Below are 25,694 nucleotides of genomic sequence, written 5' to 3'. Positions count from 1 at the left end.
TTAGGCAGCGGGGCGACCGGTGCTGCCTGACACCTCTAGGCCCTGCTCCTCCCTGGCAGCGTTGGGTGCTCGTGCCCGCATCGCCGAGCCGCGCCCGCGGTTGCCAGCCTCCTGCCGGTCCGCCTACGGGTCCTGCAGATCCACGTTGGAGCTGTTTTCGCCCACCGCTGAAGACGACAAGATCCTTCGCGATGTCATCCGCCTCGGCGAAGACGAACGCCCGCCAACACCACCTCAAAAATGCGATGGCACTCCGGATCGGAATCGAGGAGTCCGAGAGCCTCGCGGGGCAAACTTTTTTTTGTTGTAAATCAGATGTATATAGACATGTTTTAGTGTGTTTGTTCATTCATTCAAGTCCGTACGTAGTCCATATTGAATATCCAAACATCTTAGGGCATGTACAATGGTGCTATCTTAGGAGTGCCACGTAGGATAAATGATGAGGTGGAGGAGAGAGAACTCATAAGAAAAGGCTTGTCTTCTCTTATTTAAGATAAAATAAGAGATGATCTCTTAGTACAATTTGTCTCACCATGTTTTAAGGAATTGCTAGTTATTGGAGATAAGGCTAAGATATAACCCATTATAGACATACTCTTTTGTCATCACTAAATTACATGCAAGATTTAAGATAAGACTATCTTATCAATCATTGTACATGCCCTTATATCTGTGAAAAAAGGGAGTAATAACTACTAGGCGAAAAACTTAAGAATAATAACAAGAAAAAACAAAAGGGTCGATTTTCCCGTGAAAAAGAAACGGGAAAAAGGCAGAGGAAAGGGGAGTGCGACCCGGTATAAGAAAACCGAACGGAAGAGCCGAAATGGATGGCGACTTGGATGCGCGAGTAGAAAAAGAGAGGAGGCAGAGAGAGAGAAGAGAGATAGGGAGAGGGTGGCTGCATCATCACCACCACCTCGGAAGTCCTTGGCGAGCGTGCGTGCGAGCTGTGGGAGGGTACGGTTTTTTCAACTCCCCCTCACCTCTCTCCCCTCTCCCACCACCGCCACCTACCCCGCGCCGCGGCGGCGTCAGCGGCGGCAGCGACGGTACGGCTCCCCCCTTCCATTCCCCCCCTGTTCGATTTCGGGGTCTCCTCCCCTCCAGTCGATCGGAGCTCCTGGCCAGTCGACCTTCTCCTTTTGCCTGATGCGGAAGAGACTTTGGGGATGCCGCGCTGCCGGGGCGGCGCGAGTCTTCCGCGGGTTTCGTTCGGGCGGATTTGGGGCTGTTTGTTTAGCCCCTTGCCGACGCGTTTTGGTGGGATGGAGTGATTCTTAGAGCTCAGGGGTTTAGGCCGGCGGGCGAATATACTCGTGTCGCGTGATTTGATTTGATGGTCGGCTCAGTCCCGATCTCCTCCGCTGCCGGTGAGGCGCCCTGTCCAGATGCGGATTGAAGCGGCTGGTTAGGAGTTTTGGTTGGTTTTGGGTCAGCACACACCCAGATCGAGCCCCGTTGGCGTTGGGGATTCTGCTGTCTGATTTCCATTTCTCCTGCTAGGATTTCTCCTGTTTAGGATTTTTGATTGGTTGGTCGGATAGATGGCTGGGTTTGGCCAGAGCGCTATGATGATCTTCTTGGGGGTTTGTAATCAGACGAAGGTAGTAAAACCAGTAGCACTTGCGTTAGGGGGTTGGGCCGGGATTCTCTTTTTTTGTTTTTGAGCATAAATGGAATAGGCTTTTAGCAAATCATTAGCGGATCAAAAGAGCTTATGGCAAAAATTAATGATTACATGGACTGATTGGGTACTGAACATGTCTTTACTCTGCCATACATAGACTGTCATCATTCATCAGCCACCATGTTCTGTATTGATGGAAATGCTAAATACAGTATGTTGGACAGAAAATATATGCTATGTTTAGAAAGGAGGAACTCGGTGCTAATTAGTATCTGTTTTGCTTGTTGATGCCATGCAGGTTGTGATGAAAAGCTGCATCTGTTAAGGGACACAAGTTCTGCTACCGAGTTCGACATGGGTTCAGGAAACCTGATGGTGAAGAAGGTGGTGAGGCCCAGCTCTTTTGACCTTGACATACATCTTGACAAAAGCTGGAAGGAGGATGTGACCTGCCCAATCTGCCTAGATTACCCCCACAACGCAGTCCTCCTGAGGTGCACGTCTTACGAGAAGGGTTGCAGGCCGTTTGTGTGCGACACCGACCAGACCCGCTCAAACTGTCTTGAGAGGTTCAAAGGTGCTTATGAGCTACCTGCCAATGTCAAGGTCTCGTCTATAGCTGTGGCCCCTCTTGATAGCATCCACATCGTGTCATCTCACGCAAACAACCGCCCAAGTTGCCCATTGTGCAGAGGTGATGTTATCGGGTGGATTGTGATCAGCGAGGCTCGTCTGCATCTTAACCAGAAGAAGAGATGCTGTGAAGAGGATTGCTGCTCCTTTACTGGCAACTTCAATGAGCTTCAGAAGCACACACAGCAAAAGCATCCAGATTCACGCCCTTCAGAAATCGACCCTGCCAGGCAAGTTGATTGGGACAACTTCCAGCAATCTTCTGATATCGTGGATGTCTTGAGCACGATACATGCACAAGTTCCTAATGGTATCGTTCTCGGAGACTATGTCATTGAGTATGGGGATGATGATACTGGAGACGACTATGAAGTGCTCCACAGGGTTAGGAGGAAGTGGTGGTCTTTTATTTGTTGCAAGGCATTTTGTAGATATCCAAGAAGCCGAAGAAGAGGGAGAGGAAGGGACAGTAGAGGAAGTGGAAGGAGGAACAGCAATCAGGCTCATCTGGAGAACTTCAATCTCGAGGTTCCGACACAAGCTGTTGACCTGAGGGAACTCAGATTTGATGAAATCGATGATGAGTACATTGTCACAGGGGCCGTACCTAGTATGGCAACACCAGGAAGAATGGCCAGTTTCCATTACAGGTCAGTATAGACAATCTGCTATTCCCTGCCATAGTTATTGGGCTTATATTGTAACCGCATGCTCCTAAAGATGTTCTAAGATGGACAATTATAAGATGTTTTAACCTTTTTTTTTCTGAAACGGATGTATATAGGCGCGTTTTAGTGTGTTTGTTTGTTCATTGAAATCTGTATGCAGTCCATATTGAAATATTCAAAACATCTTATAATTCGGAACGGAGGGAGTATCCAATAGCTGCATACCAGTCCAAACCTTCACCAATATGACTGCTTCCCTTGTACTAACCATCTTCTCCTATCTGTTCTGTATGCATGAGCAGCTGTTTAGGACTTCAGATTTAGCTGCGAATATAAATTTTTTGTGAGGATTTTATGCTGCAAGTAGTAGTAGTTTGAGGCTAACCATCAAATTCAGCATGACTGCCGCCTCCCGCCTTATATAATTTCCTTTCTTATAACAACCTTGATTGAGTTATCTTCTTTCTCTTTCAACTGTGACTCTTTCTAATGTATGATACTTTCTCCAGGGATACAAGATATGGTCGGTGATCGGGCGTACTACTTAACAGAACCAGCTGATAAAGAAAAAGTATTTGCAGCCGCGATGTGATGCCGCAGCCTTCAGGAAACTCCACCCCCTCCCCATTTTTCGTTTCTTTTCCCGCCCGGGTCGTTGCTAGGCGCCGCTCCAGCCCGGACTTCCTGTGCATAAAAAGTAGCAACAGAAACCCTTCGCCGCCGTCCTCGTTCGTTTGCAATAGATTTTCATTTACCGTAGCTTCCATTCTGTATATATTTAGCACCCATCTTATACAGTGATGCCGGTGAAAAGCCTTTTTTCTCTTTTTTGGAAATGAAATGAATGTCGGGTGATGCTGCAGCCGCGGCTCACCGGCCCAGCCGTGGTTACAGTTTCTGAATTTGGTTGGTGGTCTCTGAGACGACACCGGGCGCGTTATCTGTCAGGTGAGGAAGCTTCCAGCTTCGAACAAGTGCCTGAAGAGTCACACGGGTGCGGTGCAAATGCGCAATGGCCTGGTTGGTGCAGCACCCACACGAAATTGCCCTTTGCCTGTGCTGCTGCAGGCACTGTAAGCAACGGGGGGCAGCTTGATTGCCTGAATTCATTTGCATGTCGTGTGGTGCTGCGTCTCGCATCTGGTTTAAGGCGCTGATGAGGACAGGTGCGTGTCGGCGGTGTGCGTGCTGATGATGGAATCTCACTTTTGGGTCACGTGCTGGTTCGGGGCTCCGGGTCTATCCGTACACGTTCTGATGGCACGCGTGATGTGCGTGCTGCGTCGTGGTGCAATGCATACGCGCTCTGTGGTTGACTTGGAGCCTGACCAGGATTGTAGTACGTACTAGTAGTGTACACGATGCCGACCGTGGGAGTTCTTTAGATCACCTGTGGCCACATGACATGGCGACGTCCCCTCCTTGACATTTTTAACATAAGAATGGTTCATCTTATCCTGATCAGCGGAGCGGCGGGTCGGGGCATATTTGGCTGATGGCGATATCTGAACCGCCAAGCAGTTTGCATCTAGTCTAGTACCCCCTCCGTTCTCAAATATTTGTCTTTCTAAACATTTCAAATGGATACAACATACGGATGTATCTAGACATATCTTAGAGTGCAGATTAACTCATTTTGCTTCGTATGTAGTCACTTGTTGAAATGTTCAGAAAGACAAATATTTGGGAACAGAGGGAGTAATAGACTAGAAAAGAAAAGCAGTTTCAGAATGGTTAAAGTTTATTAGTCTTTTTTTTCAAGAAAGAGCAAGTCTCCGACTAACGAGTAACGCGTAGCACGAGCCGAGAAATCGGCTTGCTGGAGTTGCTATGTCAGCTTGCAGCAGCCACGCCTTCGCCCTTGCAGCACACCACCTGGAGCAAAGACTTGCAACAGTCTCTTTCTGACGTTGCAGCACGCCAGAGTTGAGATGCAATCTTGCAGCAACCTCGCGCTAGCTTTGCAGTAAGCCATCCTAAGCTTGATCTCTTGGGGTGCACATGGACACCGTCGATTTGGGTGCATCGAGGGAGGCACATCGATGGTGGGATCGGGAGGTAGGAGAAGGGGGGATCCATGGCTGGGTAGGGAAGGTAGGATAAGGGGGGATCCATGGCAGGATCGGGGAGGTAGGAGAAGGTGGGCTCGGAGGAGATAAGGTGAAACGGACAGTGGTGTGCGCCACGGGGCACAGGACAGTGGTGCGCTCCTTTCGGATTTTGTTTTTTTTTTCCGCACGCGTTTTCGGCTTTTTAAACGTCTTTTTGGTTTTTTTGACGTTTTGATTTTTCACCGGTCTTCCTTAGCTTTTTGACAAAAAATTCTTTTTTTCAAAAATTGATTTCTTTTGCGCGAAAAAACACATTTCTTTTTTTCCTTTCGCGAGAGTCACGGTTTTGCTTCGCGAGAGTCATGGTCGTGCCTCTCGAAAATGAAAAAAAACGCATTTTCTGTTCTTTTTTCCTTTCGCGAGAGTCACGGTTTTGCCTCTCGAAAAAAACACATTTTCTGTTTTTTCCTTTCGTGGGAGTCACGGTTTTGCTTCCGCGAGAGACACGGTTGTGCTTTAGCGAGAGTCACGGCCGTGCCTCTCAAAAACGAAAAAAAACGCGTTTTCTGTTTTTTTCTTTCGCGAGTCACGATTTTGCTTCCGTGAGAGGCACGGTTGTGCTTTAGCGAGAGTCACGGCCGTGCCTCTCGGAAACGAAAAAGACGCATTTTCTGTTTTTTTCTTTCACAAGAGTCACGGTTTTGCTTCCGCAAGAGGCACGGTTGTGCTTTCGCGAGAGTCATGGCCGTTGTTGGGGATATTACCGCTGGGCGTAAACCGGCCTATCTGGGCCGGGTCAATTTCATCAGTAGTTCAAGAGTGCTAAAGCCCAGGAAGACAGATGAGGGCTTAAGGCCCGTAGTCGGTTTAAGACTTGTAGCTGTAAACCGGTATTTGTGTATAAACTTGTATTGTAAGTTAGGAATAAGGAGAGACCAACCCGGATACGAATATCGACCGGTATTGGGACTCTGTGAACCGACGGGCGTCACCCGTGTATATAAGGGGACGACCTGACGGCGGTTCAAGGACAGACAACAACTCGAGACATAGGCGAAGCTTGTTTGCTCCCTAGTCATCGAAACCCCATCAATTCCATCACAACTAGACGTAGGCTTTTACCTTCATCGAAGGGGCCGAACTAGTATAAACTCTCTTGCGTCCCTGTGTCCACTTTAACCCCTTCAAGCTAACCCGTCGCGATGGCTCCACGACTAAGTCCTTTCTCTAGGACATCTGCCGTGACAAAACCACGACAGTTGGCGCCCACTGTGGGGCTATCGCACGATAGTTTCAGGTTCTTGGAGGGCCGCTTTAAAGGACTCGAGGGCTACGCTGTAGGCTGGATGACTAAGAGTCGTCGCGGCAAGCTCTACATCGACAACGCAGGCTGGGGCCCCGAGGCCGGCTCAGTTGAGTACGGGTACCGGGTCCCCTTTGGTGGCATTCACGTTTTCATTGGCAAGATCGGTGAACCGGGCCCTGAACCGGGCATCTGCACCGACCTCGTCGAGATGGCTCAGCGTGCGCGATCCGCCCGGGTTAAACCGGCCATAAAGCGTGCCTTCGTGGGAGTCATTCATGGAGAAAGTTATGAGGATGGATCGGAATCTCGCGGCGAGACCGTCGTTTGTTCCGATGACGAGTCATCGACCGGAGAAACCGAATCTCTTTATCAGCTACAAGACGGCCGGATTGGGGGCTGTTCCGATGGCGACAATATTCCGGACCCCTCTGATCTGCCCAACCGGGTTGGAATATTCATGGCCGGCACACAAGCAGCACTTCATTCTTCGACCGCTGCGGCAACAACCTCCGGTTCGGCAGCGGCGACGGCTGCCGGGGCAGGAGGCCCTGTGCGCCCGCCGGCTCAAGTTCTATCAGAGCTCTTTGATGCATTGGCTGTGCTTATGGCGGAAGCTAATCCAGCGGATCAGGACGTCCACAACGCGAAGATTGCAAAGATAAAGGAACAGATCACCCAGACCAAGGCGGATCTGGCAGCTGAGGACACCAGGATGGCCACAGAGTGGGCCGCTTTAGACGCACGGGCCTACAGGCTCATGTTGGACCAGAGCGCGTCGCAGGAAGTCATGAGGAGGAAGCACCGATCCCGTTTGCCTCTGGTTTTCGAGGCCAGAGACCTTTTCAACACTCCAGGAGCAAGAACCAGCAATCCGCTGGAGGGAAACCGGGCGGAAGCTCCTGGGACCGGTGCACCGGTTCAACCTCGTCAGATGGACCCGCCTTGTCAAAACACCGTTATACCTCAGGCTGTTTTAACACCTCCGGGTCACTACTCCAACCCGATGGACAATCTCGTTGCCGCTGCTGCACGGCTGGAGGCCATTCCAATTGAAGGTGACTCGCCGCAGGCAGTAGAGACGCGACGGGTCAAGGAGCTTCTGAGGACAGCTTTGTTCCAACAGGAAGCGTACTCGTACAGCCGCGACCGGATCCACTCGACCCCCCGTCCAAGCCGGAGCTATAGCAGACATATGGATGAACCGGCAGTGTCGAGTAATGAACGGCGTGGAGCACCCCGTGGCAACAACCCGACGGGCAGTGCTGATAACGCTCAGGAAGTGGTGGATCGGGCCCGAGCGCGCAGGGAGGCCGTGTTGGAAATATGCCCTAGAGGCAATAATAAATTGGTTATTATTATATTTCCTTGTTCATGATAATCGTTTATTATCCATGCTATAATTGTATTGATAGGAAACTCAGATACATGTGTGGATACATAGACAACACCATGTCCCTAGTAAGCCTCTAGTTGACTAGCTCGTTGATCAATAGATGGTTACGGTTTCCTGACCATGGACATTGAATGTCGTTGATAACGGGATCACATCATTAGGAGAATGATGTGATGGACAAGACCCAATCCTAAGCATAGCACTAGATCGTGTAGTTCATATGCTATAGCTTTTCTAATGTCAAGTATCATTTCCTTAGACCATGAGATTGTGCAACTCCCGGATACCGTAGGAGTGCTTTGGGTGTATCAAACGTCATAACGTAACTGGGTGACTATAAAGGTGCATTACGGGTATCTCCGAAAGTGTCTGTTGGGTTGGCACGAATCGAGACTGGGATTTGTCACTCCGTGTAAACGGAGAGGTATCTCTGGGCCCACTCGGTAGGACATCATCATATGCGCAATGTGACCAAGGAGTTGATCACGGGATGATGTGTTATGGAACGAGTAAAGAGACTTGCCGGTAACGAGATTGAACAAGGTATAAGGATACCGACGATCGAATCTCGGGCAAGTAACATACCGCTAGACAAAGGGAATTGTATACGGGATTGATTAAGTCCTTGACATCGTGGTTCATCCGATGAGATCATCGTGGAAACATGTGGGAGCCATCATGGGTATCCAGATCCCGCTGTTGGTTATTGACCGGAGAACGTCTCGGTCATGTCTGCATGTCTCCCAAACCCGAAAGGTCTACACACTTAAGTTTCGGTGACGCTAGGGTTATGGAGATATTAGTATGCGGTAACCCGAAAGTTGTTAGGAGTCCCGGATGAGATCCTGGACGTCACGAGGAGTTCCGGAATGGTCCGGAGGTAAAGAATTATATATAGGAAGTGCTATTTCGGCCATCGGGACAAGTTTCGGGTTCATCGATATTGTACCGGGACCACCGGAAGGGTCCCGGGGGTCCACCGGGTGGGGCCACCTGCCCCGGGGGCCACATGGGCTGAAGGGGGTGCGCCTTGGCCTATATGGGCCAAGGGCACCAGCCCCAAGAGGCCCATGCGCCAAGAGAGAGAAAAAAGGGGAGAGTCCTAAAGGGGGAAGGCACCTCCGAGGTGCCTTGGGGAGGATGGACTCCTCCCCACCCTTGGCCGCACCCTTCCTTGGAGGAAGGGGCAAGGGCTGCGCCTCCCCCTCTCCCTTGGCCCTATATATAGTGGGGAAAAAGGAGGAGCAAACGAACCTAAGGCCTGGCGCCTCCCTCTCCCTCCCGTGACACATCTTCCTCCTCCCGCAGCGCTTAGCAAAGCCCTGTTGGAATCCCGCTACTTCCACCATGCCGTCGTGCTGCTGGATCTCCATAAACCTCTCCCTCCTCCTTGCTGGATCAAGGCATGGGAGACGTCTCCGTTCCGTACGTGTGTTGAACGCGGAGGTGCCGTCCGTTCGGCGCTAGGATCATCGGTGATTTGAATCACGACGAGTACGACTCCATCAACCCCGTTCACTTGAACGCTTCCGCTTAGCGATCTACAAGGGTATGTAGATGCACTCTCCTTCCCCTCGTTGCTGGTTTCTCCATAGATAGATCTTGGTGATACGTAGGAAAATTTTGAATTTCTGCTACGTTCCCCAACAGTGGCATCATGAGCTAGGTCTATTGCGTAGATTCTATGCACGAGTAGAACACAAAGTAGTTGTGGGCGTTGATTTTGTTCAATATGCTTGCCGTTACTAGTCTTATCTTGATTCGGCGGCATCGTGGGATGAAGCGGCCCGGACCAACCTTACACGTACTCTTACGTGAGACCGGTTCCACCGACAAACATGCACTAGTTGCATAAGGTGGCTAGCGGGTGTCTGTCTCTCCTACTTTAGTCGGATCGGATTCGATGAAAAGGGTCCTTATGAAGGGTAAATAGCAATTGGCATATCACGTTGTGGTTTTGCGTAGGTAAGAAACGTTCTTGCTAGAAACCCATAGCAGCCACGTAAAACATGCAAACAACAATTAGAGGACGTCTAACTTGTTTTTGCAGGGTATGCTATGTGATGTGATATGGCCAAAAGGATGTGATGAATGATATATGTAATGTATGAGATTGATCATGTTCTTGTAATAGATGATCATGGAGCCCCAAGATGGAGATCAAAGGAGCTACATGATATTGGCCATATCATGTCACTATTTGATTGCATATGATGTTTATCATGTTATGCATCTTGTTTACTTAGTACGACGGTAGTAAATAAGATGATCCCTCATTAAAATTTCAAGAAGTGTTCTCCCCTAACTGTGTACCGTTGCTACAGTTCGTCGCTTCGAAGCATCACGTGTTAATCGGGTGTGATAGATCCTTTCGTTCACATACAACGGGTGTAAGCAAGATTTACACATGCAAAAACACTTAGGGTTAACTTGACGAGCCTAGAATGCGAAGACATGGCCTCGGAACACAGAGACCGAAAGGTCGAGCATGAATCGTATAGAAGATACGATCAACATGAAGATGTTCACCGACGTTGACTAGTCCGTCTCACGTGTTAATCGGACATGGCCTAGTCGACTCGGATCATGTAATACTTAGATGACTAGAGGGATGTCTAATCTAAGTGGGAGTTCATAAGATGAACTTAATTATCCTGAACATAGTCAAAAGGATTTTGCAAATTATGTCATATCTCACGCTTTAGTTCTACTGTTTAGATATGTTCCTAGAGAAAAATTAGTTGAAAGTTGATAGTAGCAATTATGCGGACTAGGTCCGTAAACTGAGGATTGTCCTCATTGCTTCATAGAAGGCTGATGTCCTTAATGCACCGCTCAGTGTGCTGAACCTCGAACGTTGTCTGTGGATGTTGCGAACATCTGACATACACGTTTTGATAACTACGTGATAGTTCAGTTAAACGGTTTAGAGTTGAGGCACCAAAGACGTTTTTTGAAACGTCATGAAACATATGAGATGTTTTGAGGGCTGAAATTGGGATTTCAGGCTCGTGCCCACGTCAAGAGGTATAAGACCTCCGACGTTTTTCTTAGCCTAACAAACTAGGGAGAAAAGCTCAATTGTTGAGCTTGTGCTCAGATTGTCTGAGTACAACAATCACTTGAATCAAGTGGGAGTTAATCTTCCAGATGAGATAGTGATGTTTCTCCGAAGTCATTACCACCAAGCTGCTTGAGCTTCGTGATGAACTATGATATATCAGGGACATGTATGATGATCCTTGAGATGTTCGCGATGTTTGACACCACGAAAGTAGAAATCAAGAAGGAGCATCAATTGTTGATGGTTGGTGAAACCACTAGTTTTAAGAAGGGCAAGGGCAAGAAGGGATACTTCATGAAACAGCAAATCAGTTGCTGCTCTAGTGAAGAAACCCAAGGTTGAACCCAAACCCAAGACTAAGTGCTTCTGTAATAAGGGGAATAGCCACTGGAGCAGAATTACCCTAGATACTTGGTAGATAAGAAGGCTGGCAAGGTCGATAGAAGTATATTGGATATACATTGTGTTGATGTGTACTTTACTAGTACTCCTAGTAGCACTAGGGTATTAGATACCGGTTCGGTTGCTAAGTGTTAGTAACTCGAAATAAAAGCTACGAAATAAACGGAGACTAGCTAAAGGTGAGCTGATGATATGTGTTGGAAGTGTTTCCAATGTTGATATGATCAAGCAACGCACGCTCCCTCTACCATCGAGATTGGTGTTAAACCTAAATAATTGTTATTTGGTGTTTGCGTTAAGCATAGACATGATTGGATTATGCCTATCGCAATACGATTATTCATTTAAGAAGAATAATGGTTACTCTGTTTATTTGAATAATACCTTCAAATGGTCTTACACCTGAAATGAATGGTTTATTGAATCTCGGTCGTAGTGATACACATATTCATGCCAAAAGATAGTAATGATAGTACCACCTACTTGTGGCACTGCCACGTAAGTCATATCGGTATAAAACGCATGAAGAAGCTCCATGTTGATGGATCTTTGGGCTCGCTCGTTTTTGAAAAGTTTGAGGCATGCGAACCATGTCTATTGGTGTATATGCATGAAGAAACTCCATGCAAATGGACCGTTTTGTACTCACTTGATTTTGAATCACTTGAGACATGCAAAATCATACCACATGGGCAAGATGACTGAAAGCCTCGGTTTCAGTAAAATGGAACTAGAAAGCAACTTGTTGGAAGTAATACATTTTGATGTGTGCAGTCCAATGAGTGCTGAGGCATGTAGTGGATATCGTTATATTCTTACTTCACAGATGATTTGAGTAGATGTTGAGTATATTTACTTGATGAATCACGAGTCTGAATTATTGAAAGGTTCAAGTAAGTTCAGGGTGAAGTTGAAATATCATCGTGACAAGAGGATAAAATATCTATGATATGATCATAGAGATGAATATCTGAATTACGAGTTTGGCACAGAATTAAGACATTGTGGAAATCGTTTCACAGCTAATACAGCCTGGAACACCATAGTGTGATGGTGTGTCCGAACATCATAACTGCACCCTATGGGATATGATGCATACCATGATGTCTCTTATCAAATTACCACGATAGTTTATGGGTTAGGCATTAGAGACAACCACATTCACTTTAAATAGGGCACCATGTAATTCCGATGATATGACACCGTATGAACTATGGTTTAGAGAAACCTAAGCTGTCATTTCTTAAAAGTTTGGGGCTGCGACGCTTATGTGAAAAAGTTTCAGGCCGATAAGCTCGAACCCAAAGCGGATAAATACATCTTCATAGGACACCCAAAAATAGTTGGGTATACCTCCTGTCTCAGATTCAAAAGCAATAAGGGATTGTTTCTAGAATCGGGTCCTTTCTCGAGGAAAAGTTTCTCTCGAAAGAATTGAGTGGGAGGATGGTGGAGACTTGATAAGGTTATTGAACCGTTACTTCAACTAGTGTATAGCAGGGCACAAAGAGTTGTTCCTGTGGAACCTACACCAATTGAAGTGGAAGCATATGATAGTGATCATGAAACTTCAGATCAAGTCACTACCAAACCTCGTGGGATGACAAGGATGCGTACTACTTCAGAGTGGTACGTAATCCTGTCTTGGAAGTCATGTTGCTAGACAACAATGAACCTACGAGCTATGGAGAAGCGATGGTGGGCCCAGATTCCGATAAATGGCTCGAGGCCATATAATCCGAGAGAGGATCCATATATAAACAAAGTGTAGACTTTGGAAGAACTACTCGATGGTCGTAAGGCTATTGAGTGCAGATGGATTTTAAAAGGAAGACGGACAATGATGGTAAATGTCACCATTAAGAAAGCTCGACTTGTCGTTAAGATGTTTTCCGACAAGTTCAAGGAGTTGACTACGATGAGACTTTCTCACTCGTAGCGATGCTAAGAGTCTGTTGGAATTATATTAGCGATTACTGCATTATTTATGAAATCTTGCAGATAGGATATCAAAATATTGTTTCCTCGACGATTTTCTTGAGGAAAGGTTGTATGTGATACAACCGGAAGGTTTTGTCAATCCTGAAAAGATGCTAATAAGTATGCAAAGCTCCAGCAATCCTTCTGAGGACTGGAGTAAGCATCTCGGAGTTGGAATGAACGCTTTGATGAGATGATCAAAGGTTTTGGGTTTATATAATGTTTATGAGAAACTTGTATTTCCAAAGAAGTGAGTGGGAGCACTATAGAATTTCTGATGAGTATATGTTGTTGACACATTGTTGATCAGAAATGATGTAGAATTTCTGGAAAGCATATAGGGTTATTGGGAAAGTGTTTTTCAATGGAAAGCCTGGATTAAGCTACTTGAACATTGAGCATCAAGATCTATAAGGATAGATCAAAACGCTTAATGGTACTTTCAAATGAGCACATACCTTGACATGATCTTGAAGGTGTTCAAGATGGATCAGTCAAAGAAGGAGTTCTTGCCTGAGTTGTAAGGTATGAAGTTAAGACTTAAAGCTCGACCATGGCAGAATAGAGAGAAAGGACGAAGGTCGTCCCCTGTGCTTAAGACGTAGGCTCTACAGTATGCTATGCTGTGTACCGCACCTGAAGTGTGCCTTGCCATGAGTCAGTCAAGGGGTACAAGAGTGATCCAAGAATGGATCACAGGACAGCGGTCAAAGTTATCCTTAGTAACTAGTAGACTAAGGAATTTTCCCGATTATGGAGGTGGTAAAAGAGTTCGTCGTAAAGGGTTACGTCGATGCAAGCTTAACACCTATCTAGATAGCTCTGAGTAGAGATACCGGATACGTATAATGGAGCAACAATTTAGAATAGCTCCAAGTAGAACAGTTATTTGGAATAGCTCCAAATAGAACGTGGTAGCTACATCTAGGAGATGACATAGAGATTTGTAAAGCATACACGGATCTGAAAGGTTCAGACCCGTTGACTAAAACCTCTCTCACAAGCAACATGATCAAACCCAGAACTCATTGAGTGTTAATCACATAGTGATGTGAACTAGACTACTGACTCTAGTAAACTCTTGGGTGTTAGTCACATGGCGATGTGACCTGTGAGTGTTAATTACATGGCGATGTGAACTAGATTATTGACTCTAGTGCAAGTGGGAGACTGTTGGAAATATGCCCTAGAGGCAATAATAAATTGGTTATTATTATATTTCCTTGTTCATGATAATCGTTTATTATCCATGCTATAATTGTATTGATAGGAAACTCAGATACATGTGTGGATACATAGACAACACCATGTCCCTAGTAAGCCTCTAGTTGACTAGCTCGTTGATCAATAGATGGTTACGGTTTCCTGACCATGGACATTGAATGTCGTTGATAACGGGATCACATCATTAGGAGAATGATGTGATGGACAAGACCCAATCCTAAGCATAGCACTAGATCGTGTAGTTCATATGCTATAGCTTTTCTAATGTCAAGTATCATTTCCTTAGACCATGAGATTGTGCAACTCCCGGATACCGTAGGAGTGCTTTGGGTGTATCAAACGTCACAACGTAACTGGGTGACTATAAAGGTGCATTACGGGTATCTCCGAAAGTGTCTGTTGGGTTGGCACGAATCGAGACTGGGATTTGTCACTCCGTGTAAACGGAGAGGTATCTCTGGGCCCACTCGGTAGGACATCATCATATGCGCAATGTGACCAAGGAGTTGATTACGGGATGATGTGTTATGGAACGAGTAAAGAGACTTGCCGGTAACGAGATTGAACAAGGTATAAGGATACCGACGATCGAATCTCGGGCAAGTAACATACCGCTAGACAAAGGGAATTGTATACGGGATTGATTAAGTCCTTGACATCGTGGTTCATCCAATGAGATCATCGTGGAAACATGTGGGAGCCATCATGGGTATCCAGATCCCGCTGTTGGTTATTGACCGGAGAACGTCTCGGTCATGTCTGCATGTCTCCCGAACCCGTAGGGTCTACACACTTAAGTTTCGGTGACGCTAGGGTTATGGAGATATTAGTATGCGGTAACCCGAAAGTTGTTAGGAGTACCGGATGAGATCCCGGACGTCACGAGGAGTTCCGGAATGGTCCGGAGGTAAAGAATTATATATAGGAAGTGCTATTTCGGCCATCGGGACAAGTTTCGGGTTCATCGGTATTGTACCGGGACCACCGGAAGGGTCCCGGGGGTCCACCGGGTGGGGCCACCTGCCCCGGGGGCCACATGGGCTGAAGGGGGTGCGCCTTGGCCTATATGGGCCAAGGGCACCAGCCCCAAGAGGCCCATGCGCCAAGAGAGAGAAAAAAGGGGAGAGTCCTAAAGGGGGAAGGCACCTCCGAGGTGCCTTGGGGAGGATGGACTCCTCCCCACCCTTGGCCGCACCCTTCCTTGGAGGAAGGGGCAAGGGCTGCGCCTCCCCCTCTCCCTTGGCCCTATATATAGTGGGGAAAAAGGAGGAGCAAACGAATCTAAGGCCTGGCGCCTCCCTCTCCCTCCCGTGACACATCTTCCTCCTCCCGCAGCGCTTAGCAAAGCCCTGTTGGAATCCCGCTACTTCCACCATGCCGTCGTGCTGCTGGATCTCCATAAACCTCTCCCTCCTCCTTGCTGGATCAAGGCATGGGAGACGTCTCCGTTCCGTACGTGTGTTGAACGCGGAGGTGCCGTCCGTTCGGCGCTAGGATCATCGGTGATTTGAATCACGACGAGTACGACTCCATCAACCCCGTTCACTTGAACGCTTCCGCTTAGCGATCTACAAGGGTATGTAGATGCACTCTCCTTCCCCTCGTTGCTGGTTTCTCCATAGATAGATCTTGGTGATACATAGGAAAATTTTGAATTTCTGCTACGTTCCCCAACAGTGGCATCATGAGCTAGGTCTATTGCGTAGATTCTATGCACGAGTAGAACACAAAGTAGTTGTGGGCGTTGATTTTGTTCAATATGCTTGCCGTTACTAGTCTTATCTTGATTCGGCGGCATCGTGGGATGAAGCGGCCCGGACCAACCTTACACGTACTCTTACGTGAGACCGGTTCCACCGACAAACATGCACTAGTTGCATAAGGTGGCTAGCGGGTGTCTGTCTCTCCTACTTTAGTCGGATCGGATTCGATGAAAAGGGTCCTTATGAAGGGTAAATAGCAATTGGCATATCACGTTGTGGTTTTGCGTAGGTAAGAAACGTTCTTGCTAGAAACCCATAGCAGCCACGTAAAACATGCAAACAACAATTAGAGGACGTCTAACTTGTTTTTGCAGGGTATGCTATGTGATGTGATATGGCCAAAAGGATGTGATGAATGATATATGTAATGTATGAGATTGATCATGTTCTTGTAATAGATGATCATGGAGCCCCAAGATGGAGATCAAAGGAGCTACATGATATTGGCCATATCATGTCACTATTTGATTGTATATGATGTTTATCATGTTATGCATCTTGTTTACTTAGTACGACGGTAGTAAATAAGATGATCCCTCATTAAAATTTCAAGAAGTGTTCTCCCCTAACTGTGCACCGTTGCTACAGTTCGTCGCTTCGAAGCATCACGTGTTAATCGGGTATGATAGATCCTTTCGTTCACATACAACGGGTGTAAGCAAGATTTACACATGCAAAAACACTTAGGGTTAACTTGACGAGCCTAGAATGCGAAGACATGGCCTCGGAACACAGAGACCGAAAGGTCGAGCATGAATCGTATAGAAGATACGATCAACATGAAGATGTTCACCGACGTTGACTAGTCCGTCTCACGTGTTAATCGGACATGGCCTAGTCGACTCGGATCGTGTAATACTTAGATGACTAGAGGGATGTCTAATCTAAGTGGGAGTTCATAAGATGAACTTAATTATCCTGAACATAGTCAAAAGGATTTTGCAAATTATGTCATATCTCACGCTTTAGTTCTACTGTTTAGATATGTTCCTAGAGAAAAATTAGTTGAAAGTTGATAGTAGCAATTATGCGGACTAGGTCCGTAAACTGAGGATTGTCCTCATTGCTTCATAGAAGGCTGATGTCCTTAATGCACCGCTCAGTGTGCTGAACCTCGAACGTTGTCTGTGGATGTTGCGAACATCTGACATACACGTTTTGATAACTACGTGATAGTTCAGTTAAACGGTTTAGAGTTGAGGCACCAAAGACGTTTTTTGAAACGTCACGAAACATATGAGATGTTTTGAGGGCTGAAATTGGGATTTCAGGCTCGTGCCCACGTCAAGAGGTATAAGACCTCCGACGTTTTTCTTAGCCTAACAAACTAGGGAGAAAAGCTCAATTGTTGAGCTTGTGCTCAGATTGTCTGAGTACAACAATCACTTGAATCAAGTGGGAGTTAATCTTCCAGATGAGATAGTGATGTTTCTCCGAAGTCATTACCACCAAGCTGCTTGAGCTTCGTGATGAACTATGATATATCAGGGACATGTATGATGATCCTTGAGATGTTCGCGATGTTTGACACCACGAAAGTAGAAATCAAGAAGGAGCATCAATTGTTGATGGTTGGTGAAACCACTAGTTTCAAGAAGGGCAAGGGAAAGAAGGGATACTTCATGAAACAGCAAATCAGTTGCTGCTCTAGTGAAGAAACCCAAGGTTGAACCCAAACCCAAGACTAAGTGCTTCTGTAATAAGGGGAATAGCCACTGGAGCAGAATTACCCTAGATACTTGGTAGATAAGAAGGCTGGCAAGGTCGATAGAAGTATATTGGATATACATTGTGTTGATGTGTACTTTACTAGTACTCGTAGTAGCACCAGGGTATTAGATACCGGTTCGGTTGCTAAGTGTTAGTAACTCGAAATAAAAGCTACGAAATAAACGGAGACTAGCTAAAGGTGAGCTGACGATATGTGTTGGAAGTGTTTCCAATGTTGATATGATCAAGCAACGCACGCTCCCTCTACCATCGAGATTGGTGTTAAACCTAAATAATTGTTATTTGGTGTTTGCGTTAAGCATAGACATGATTGGATTATGCCTATCGCAATACGATTATTCATTTAAGAAGAATAATGGTTACTCTGTTTATTTGAATAATACCTTCAAATGGTCTTACACCTGAAATGAATGGTTTATTGAATCTCGGTCGTAGTGATACACATATTCATGCCAAAAGATAGTAATGATAGTACCACCTACTTGTGGCACTGCCACGTAAGTCATATCGGTATAAAACGCATGAAGAAGCTCCATGTTGATGGATCTTTGGGCTCGCTCGTTTTTGAAAAGTTTGAGGCATGCGAACCATGTCTATTGGTGTATATGCATGAAGAAACTCCATGCAAATGGACCGTTTTGTACTCACTTGATTTTGAATCACTTGAGACATGCAAATCATACCACATGGGCAAGATGACTGAAAGCCTCGGTTTCAGTAAAATGGAACTAGAAAGCAACTTGTTGGAAGTAATACATTTTGATGTGTGCAGTCCAATGAGTGCTGAGGCATGTAGTGGATATCGTTATATTCTTACTTCACAGATGATTTGAGTAGATGTTGAGTATATTTACTTGATGAATCACGAGTCTGAATTATTGAAAGGTTCAAGTAAGTTCAGGGTGAAGTTGAAATATCATCGTGACAAGAGGATAAAATATCTATGATATGATCATAGAGATGAATATCTGAATTACGAGTTTGGCACAGAATTAAGACATTGTGGAAATCGTTTCACAGCTAATACAGCCTGGAACACCATAGTGTGATGGTGTGTCCGAACATCATAACTGCACCCTATGGGATATGATGCATACCATGATGTCTCTTATCAAATTACCACGATAGTTTATGGGTTAGGCATTAGAGACAACCACATTCACTTTAAATAGGGCACCATGTAATTCCGATGATATGACACCGTATGAATTATGGTTTAGAGAAACCTAAGCTGTCATTTCTTAAAAGTTTGGGGCTGCGACGCTTATGTGAAAAAGTTTCAGGCCGATAAGCTCGAACCCAAAGCGGATAAATACATCTTCATAGGACACCCAAAAACAGTTGGGTATACCTCCTGTCTCAGATTCGAAAGCAATAAGGGATTGTTTCTAGAATCGGGTCCTTTCTCGAGGAAAAGTTTCTCTCGAAAGAATTGAGTGGGAGGATGGTGGAGACTTGATGAGGTTATTGAACCGTTACTTCAACTAGTGTATAGCAGGGCACAAAGAGTTGTTCCTGTGGCACCTACACCAATTGAAGTGGAAGCATATGATAGTGATCATGAAACTTCAGATCAAGTCACTACCAAACCTCGTGGGATGACAAGGATGCGTACTACTTCAGAGTGGTACGTAATCCTGTCTTGGAAGTCATGTTGCTAGACAACAATGAACCTACGAGCTATGGAGAAGCGATGGTGGGCCCAGATTCCGATAAATGGCTCGAGGCCATATAATCCGAGAGAGGATCCATATATAAACAAAGTGTAGACTTTGGAAGAACTACTCGATGGTCGTAAGGCTATTGAGTGCAGATGGATTTTAAAAGGAAGACGGACAATGATGGTAAATGTCACCATTAAGAAAGCTCGACTTGTCGTTAAGATGTTTTCCGACAAGTTCAAGGAGTTGACTACGATGAGACTTTCTCACTCGTAGCGATGCTAAGAGTTTGTTGGAATTATATTAGCGATTACTGCATTATTTATGAAATCTTGCAGATAGGATATCAAAACATTGTTTCCTCGACGATTTTCTTGAGGAAAGGTTGTATGTGATACAACCGGAAGGTTTTGTCAATCCTGAAAAGATGCTAATAAGTATGCAAAGCTCTAGCAATCCTTCTGAGGACTGGAGTAAGCATCTCGGAGTTGGAATGAACGCTTTGATGAGATGATCAAAGGTTTTGGGTTTATATAATGTTTATGAGAAACTTGTATTTCCAAAGAAGTGAGTGGGAGCACTATAGAATTTCTGATGAGTATATGTTGTTGACACATTGTTGATCAGAAATGATGTAGAATTTCTGGAAAGCATATAGGGTTATTGGGAAAGTGTTTTTCAATGGAAAGCCTGGATTAAGCTACTTGAACATTGAGCATCAAGATCTATAAGGATAGATCAAAACGCTTAATGGTACTTTCAAATGAGCACATACCTTGACATGATCTTGAAGGTGTTCAAGATGGATCAGTCAAAGAAGGAGTTCTTGCCTGAGTTGTAAGGTATGAAGTTAAGACTTAAAGCTCGACCATGGCAGAATAGAGAGAAAGGACGAAGGTCGTCCCCTGTGCTTAAGACGTAGGCTCTACAGTATGCTATGCTGTGTACCGCACCTGAAGTGTGCCTTGCCATGAGTCAGTCAAGGGGTACAAGAGTGATCCAAGAATGGATCACAGGACAGCGGTCAAAGTTATCCTTAGTAACTAGTAGACTAAGGAATTTTCCCGATTATGGAGGTGGTAAAAGAGTTCGTCGTAAAGGGTTACGTCGATGCAAGGTTAACACCTATCCGGATAGCTCTGAGTAGAGATACCGGATACGTATAATGGAGCAACAATTTAGAATAGCTCCAAGTAGAACAGTTATTTGGAATAGCTCCAAATAGAACGTGGTAGCTACATCTAGGAGATGACATAGAGATTTGTAAAGCATACACGGATCTGAAAGGTTCAGACCCGTTGACTAAAACCTCTCTCACAAGCAACATGATCAAACCTAGAACTCATTGAGTGTTAATCATATAGTGATGTGAACTAGACTACTGACTCTAGTAAACTCTTGGGTGTTAGTCACATGGCGATGTGACCTGTGAGTGTTAATTACATGGCGATGTGAACTAGATTATTGACTCTAGTGCAAGTGGGAGACTGTTGGAAATATGCCCTAGAGGCAATAATAAATTGGTTATTATTATATTTCCTTGTTCATGATAATCGTTTATTATCCATGCTATAATTGTATTGATAGGAAACTCAGATACATGTGTGGATACATAGACAACACCATGTCCCTAGTAAGCCTCTAGTTGACTAGCTCGTTGATCAATAGATGGTTACGGTTTCCTGACCATGGACATTGAATGTCGTTGATAACGGGATCACATCATTAGGAGAATGATGTGATGGACAAGACCCAATCCTAAGCATAGCACTAGATCGTGTAGTTCATATGCTATAGCTTTTCTAATGTCAAGTATCATTTCCTTAGACCATGAGATTGTGCAACTCCCGGATACCGTAGGAGTGCTTTGGGTGTATCAAACGTCACAACGTAACTGGGTGACTATAAAGGTGCATTACGGGTATCTCCGAAAGTGTCTGTTGGGTTGGCACGAATCGAGACTGGGATTTGTCACTCCGTGTAAACGGAGAGGTATCTCTGGGCCCACTCGGTAGGACATCATCATATGCGCAATGTGACCAAGGAGTTGATCACGGGATGATGTGTTATGGAACGAGTAAAGAGACTTGCCGGTAACGAGATTGAACAAGGTATAAGGATACCGACGATCGAATCTCGGGCAAGTAACATACCGCTAGACAAAGGGAATTGTATACGGGATTGATTAAGTCCTTGACATCGTGGTTCATCCAATGAGATCATCGTGGAAACATGTGGGAGCCATCATGGGTATCCAGATCCCGCTGTTGGTTATTGACCGGAGAACGTCTCGGTCATGTCTGCATGTCTCCCGAACCCGTAGGGTCTACACACTTAAGTTTCGGTGACGCTAGGGTTATGGAGATATTAGTATGCGGTAACCCGAAAGTTGTTAGGAGTACCGGATGAGATCCCGGACGTCACGAGGAGTTCCGGAATGGTCCGGAGGTAAAGAATTATATATAGGAAGTGCTATTTCGGCCATCGGGACAAGTTTCGGGTTCATCGGTATTGTACCGGGACCACCGGAAGGGTCCCGGGGGTCCACCGGGTGGGGCCACCTGCCCCGGGGGCCACATGGGCTGAAGGGGGTGCGCCTTGGCCTATATGGGCCAAGGGCACCAGCCCCAAGAGGCCCATGCGCCAAGAGAGAGAAAAAAGGGGAGAGTCTTAAAGGGGGAAGGCACCTCCGAGGTGCCTTGGGGAGGATGGACTCCTCCCCACCCTTGGCCGCACCCTTCCTTGGAGGAAGGGGCAAGGGCTGCGCCTCCCCCTCTCCCTTGGCCCTATATATAGTGGGGAAAAAGGAGGAGCAAACGAATCTAAGGCCTGGCGCCTCCCTCTCCCTCCCGTGACACATCTTCCTCCTCCCGCAGCGCTTAGCAAAGCCCTGTTGGAATCCCGCTACTTCCACCATGCCGTCGTGCTGCTGGATCTCCATCAACCTCTCCCTCCTCCTTGCTGGATCAAGGCATGGGAGACGTCTCCGTTCCGTACGTGTGTTGAACGCGGAGGTGCCGTCCGTTCGGCGCTAGGATCATCGGTGATTTGAATCACGACGAGTACGACTCCATCAACCCCGTTCACTTGAACGCTTCCGCTTAGCGATCTACAAGGGTATGTAGATGCACTCTCCTTCCCATCGTTGCTGGTTTCTCCATAGATAGATCTTGGTGATACGTAGGAAAATTTTGAATTTCTGCTACGTTCCCCAACAGGCCGAGTTAGCCGCACAGCATCAGGCTCGGCAGCTCACGCCGGTTCGTCCGACTATCTCGATCGAACCTGGTGTTACTTCTAGTTCTTTGGGGGTGCCTTGCCTTATCCCCGCTTTACGCAATGTGCGCCTGCCCAAGGATTTCAAAGGCCCGCACAAGGTACCAAATTACACGGCGGATCAACCTCCAGAGACATGGGTGGAGAGCTATGAGATGGCCATGGAGATGCTTGATGTGGATGACGCGGCGTGTGCGAAATACTTCACCATGATGCTTGAAGGAACGACCCGTACTTGGTTAAAAAGCTTGCCGGCTAATTCTATCAGTTCATGGGCCCGATTACGAGCCCGGTTTATCAGCAATTTTAAGGATACATGTAAACAGCCTATGTCGATAGTAGACTTAGCTGCCTGCGTCCAGGAGGAAGGAGAGTCAACGACTCATTGGGTGCGCCAGGTTTCACAAGTGTTGCACTCATCAGACCGCATCAACACTGACACCGCAGTATTAACCCTAGAAGGCAACTGCCGGTTTGGGCCCCTAAAGCTGAAGTTGGGACGGATGAAGCATCATTGCACTGACATGGGGACCCTCATGGCCGCTTTGGTGAAATATGCTGATTCTGATAGTACCAAGGATACCGAATCTGATGATGACCAGACAGGGAAGGGAAAGAGGAACAACAACTCCAAAGGTCAGCAACATCACTGGACAGGCAATGGTGGTGGAGGCAAGCGTAAAGCGGATGGTAACATGGACTTTGTGGCTAATACCAACACGCAGGACAATGGCCAGCGACGCAAGAGTAAACCGAAAAATCGCAATGGGGCACCCAACCCTAACCCGGACCGCCTAAACTATCTGCTAAGCCAGCCCTGTCCAAGACATGGGACGAAGGAGGCGCCAGCAAACCACCTTTGGAAGGATTGCTTCATTATGCAGGAGTTCAAGAATTCTAATGCTTTCCGGTATGATCACGGCCCCGGCGGTGGCTCAGGATCCGGGCCGGGTTACGGTGGAGGAAATTCCGGTTCAGGATTTAATGGTAATCCGGGCGGACATAATGGTCAAAATAGTCAGAACAACCAGGGTGGTTACAACCAACAGCAGCAACAGTCAGGTTACCAGAGCAACCCAAAGCAGTTGAGTAGTGGGCAGTACCATGTCTTCACCACTAGCTTAGACAAGCGAGACCGGAAGGTTCAGAGGCGGACGGTCATCTCTGTTGAACCGGCCATACCCCGTTATCTACATTGGTCTGAACAGCCAATCATATGGAGCAGAGAGGATCACCCTCCCCAGGTTGATAATCCGGGTCAGTTGGCTCTGGTGGTGGCGCCTCAGGTGGGAGGTTACAAGATCACCAAGGTGCTCATGGATGGAGGGAGCAGCATTAATATCTTGTACTATGAGACCTTCCGTCGTATGGGACTAACAGATAAAAATCTCAAACCGTCTAATACGGTGTTCCACGGTGTAGTACCTGGCAGATCAGCATATCCTATTGGTAAGATAGCTCTGGAAGTGGCCTTTGGGGATGATCATGATTCCAGGTCGGAGACATTGACGTTTGAAGTGGTGAAAATCCAAAGTCCATATCACGCCCTGTTTGGACGACCGGCCTACGCCAAGTTTATGGCACGACCCTGTTATGTGTATTTGCAGCTCAAGATGCCGGGTCACAAGGGGACAATAACGGTTCACGGAAGCTGCAAAATCGCTTTGGAGTGCGAGGAAGGAGATGCGGCTTATGCAGAGTCAGTTTGTGCCACCGAGGAGTTGAAGTATTATAAGGACAATGTTGATCCGGCGGACATGACTCCATTAAAGAAGCCAACTACGGAGCATGATCCGGCCCTGAAGTTCAAATCGGCAGCAGAAACTAAGCTTGTTGACTTTGTACCGGGCGATTCGTCCAAGCAGTTCAGCATCAGTGCTAATTTGGATCCGAAATAGGAAAGCGCGCTCATCGAGTTCATCCATGAGAATCGGGACATTTTTGCGTGGAAGCCCTCTGACATGCCAGGTGTACCGAGGCAACTCGCTGAGCACACCCTCAATGTGGATCCTAAATACAAACCGGTGAAACAGTTCCTCCGCCGGTTTAACGAAGAAAGACGCAAGGCAATTGGAGAAGAGGTAGCCAGGCTCTTAGCAGCTGGCTTTATTGTTGAAGTTTTTCACCCTGAGTGGCTTGCCAATCCGGTGCTGGTCCTTAAGAAAAACGACACCTGGCGCATGTGTGTGGATTACACAGATCTTAATAAAGCTTGTCCCGCAGATCCTTTTGCCCTCCCCCGTATTGATCAAATTATTGATGCTACGGCGGGTTGTGAGCGTTTAAGTTTTTTGGATGCATATTCTGGCTATCATCAGATCAAAATGGCAGTTAAGGACCACGAGAAGACGGCATTCATAACTCCCTTTGGAGCCTTCTGCTATGTGTCTATGCCCTTCGGGTTCAAGAGTGCCCAGGCAACTTATCAACGTTGTGTGCAAAATTGTCTACACAAACAGATTGGCCGTAATGTACATGCTTACGTGGATGATATCGTGGTTAAATCCAGGGAGAAGGAGACTCTGATTGGTGATTTGAAGAAAACCTTTGATAACCTAAGGACATACAAGATGATGCTTAATCCGAAAAAGTGCGTCTTTGGTGTACCGGCGGGCAAGTTATTGGGCTTTCTGGTGTCCAATAGGGGAATTGAGGCTAATCCGGAGAAGATCACATCCATCACCTCCCTGGCTAAACCGAAGTGTATCAATGATGTTCAACGCCTGGCAGGCCGGATTGCCGCGTTAAGCCGGTTTATCAGTCGTCTTGGTGAGAAGGCAATCCCTTTGTATCAGATGTTGAAGAAGATGGATCAGTTTGTCTGGAGTTCTGCTGCTGATGAAGCGTTTGAGGACTTAAAGCGGCAATTGGCCAATCCGCCTGTGCTCGCCGCTCCCATTGACAAGGAG

At 46.5% G+C, this 25,694-nt stretch overlaps 1 protein-coding gene across 2 annotated transcripts; it reads left to right on the top strand.

Annotated features, from left to right (window-relative positions):
- Positions 1 to 840: 840 nt before the first annotated feature.
- LOC125530714 (uncharacterized) lies at positions 841 to 3,836 on the top strand. 2 transcript variants are annotated; one of them, XM_048695112.2, is made up of 3 exons: positions 841 to 963; positions 1,932 to 2,916; positions 3,444 to 3,836. In XM_048695112.2, the coding sequence occupies exons 2-3, from the start codon at positions 1,988 to 1,990 to the stop codon at positions 3,463 to 3,465; spliced, it is 951 nt and encodes a 316-aa protein (XP_048551069.1). In that variant the 5' UTR covers positions 841 to 963; positions 1,932 to 1,987; the 3' UTR covers positions 3,466 to 3,836. The 2 variants fall into 2 exon arrangements, with proteins under 2 accessions (XP_048551069.1, XP_048551067.1); XM_048695110.2 differs by having other exon boundaries at positions 847 to 1,055.
- Positions 3,837 to 25,694: the final 21,858 nt, after the last annotated feature.

This window comes from Triticum urartu, chromosome 7A (assembly GCF_056163025.1).
Source record: "Triticum urartu cultivar PI428250 chromosome 7A, HENAU_Tu73, whole genome shotgun sequence".
Lineage (NCBI taxonomy): Eukaryota > Viridiplantae > Streptophyta > Magnoliopsida > Poales > Poaceae > Triticum > Triticum urartu.
This window is presented reverse-complemented; position numbering and strand designations above follow the sequence as displayed.

Excerpts from the sequence above, each read along its gene's own strand:
- LOC125530714 (XM_048695112.2), top strand. The coding sequence starts at position 1,988 with ATGGGTTCAGGAAACCTGATGGTGAAGAAGGTGGTGAGGCCCAGCTCT. Across the intron at positions 2,917-3,443 it reads ATGGCCAGTTTCCATTACAG|GGATACAAGATATGGTCGGT; the intron begins GTCAGTATAGAC and ends TACTTTCTCCAG.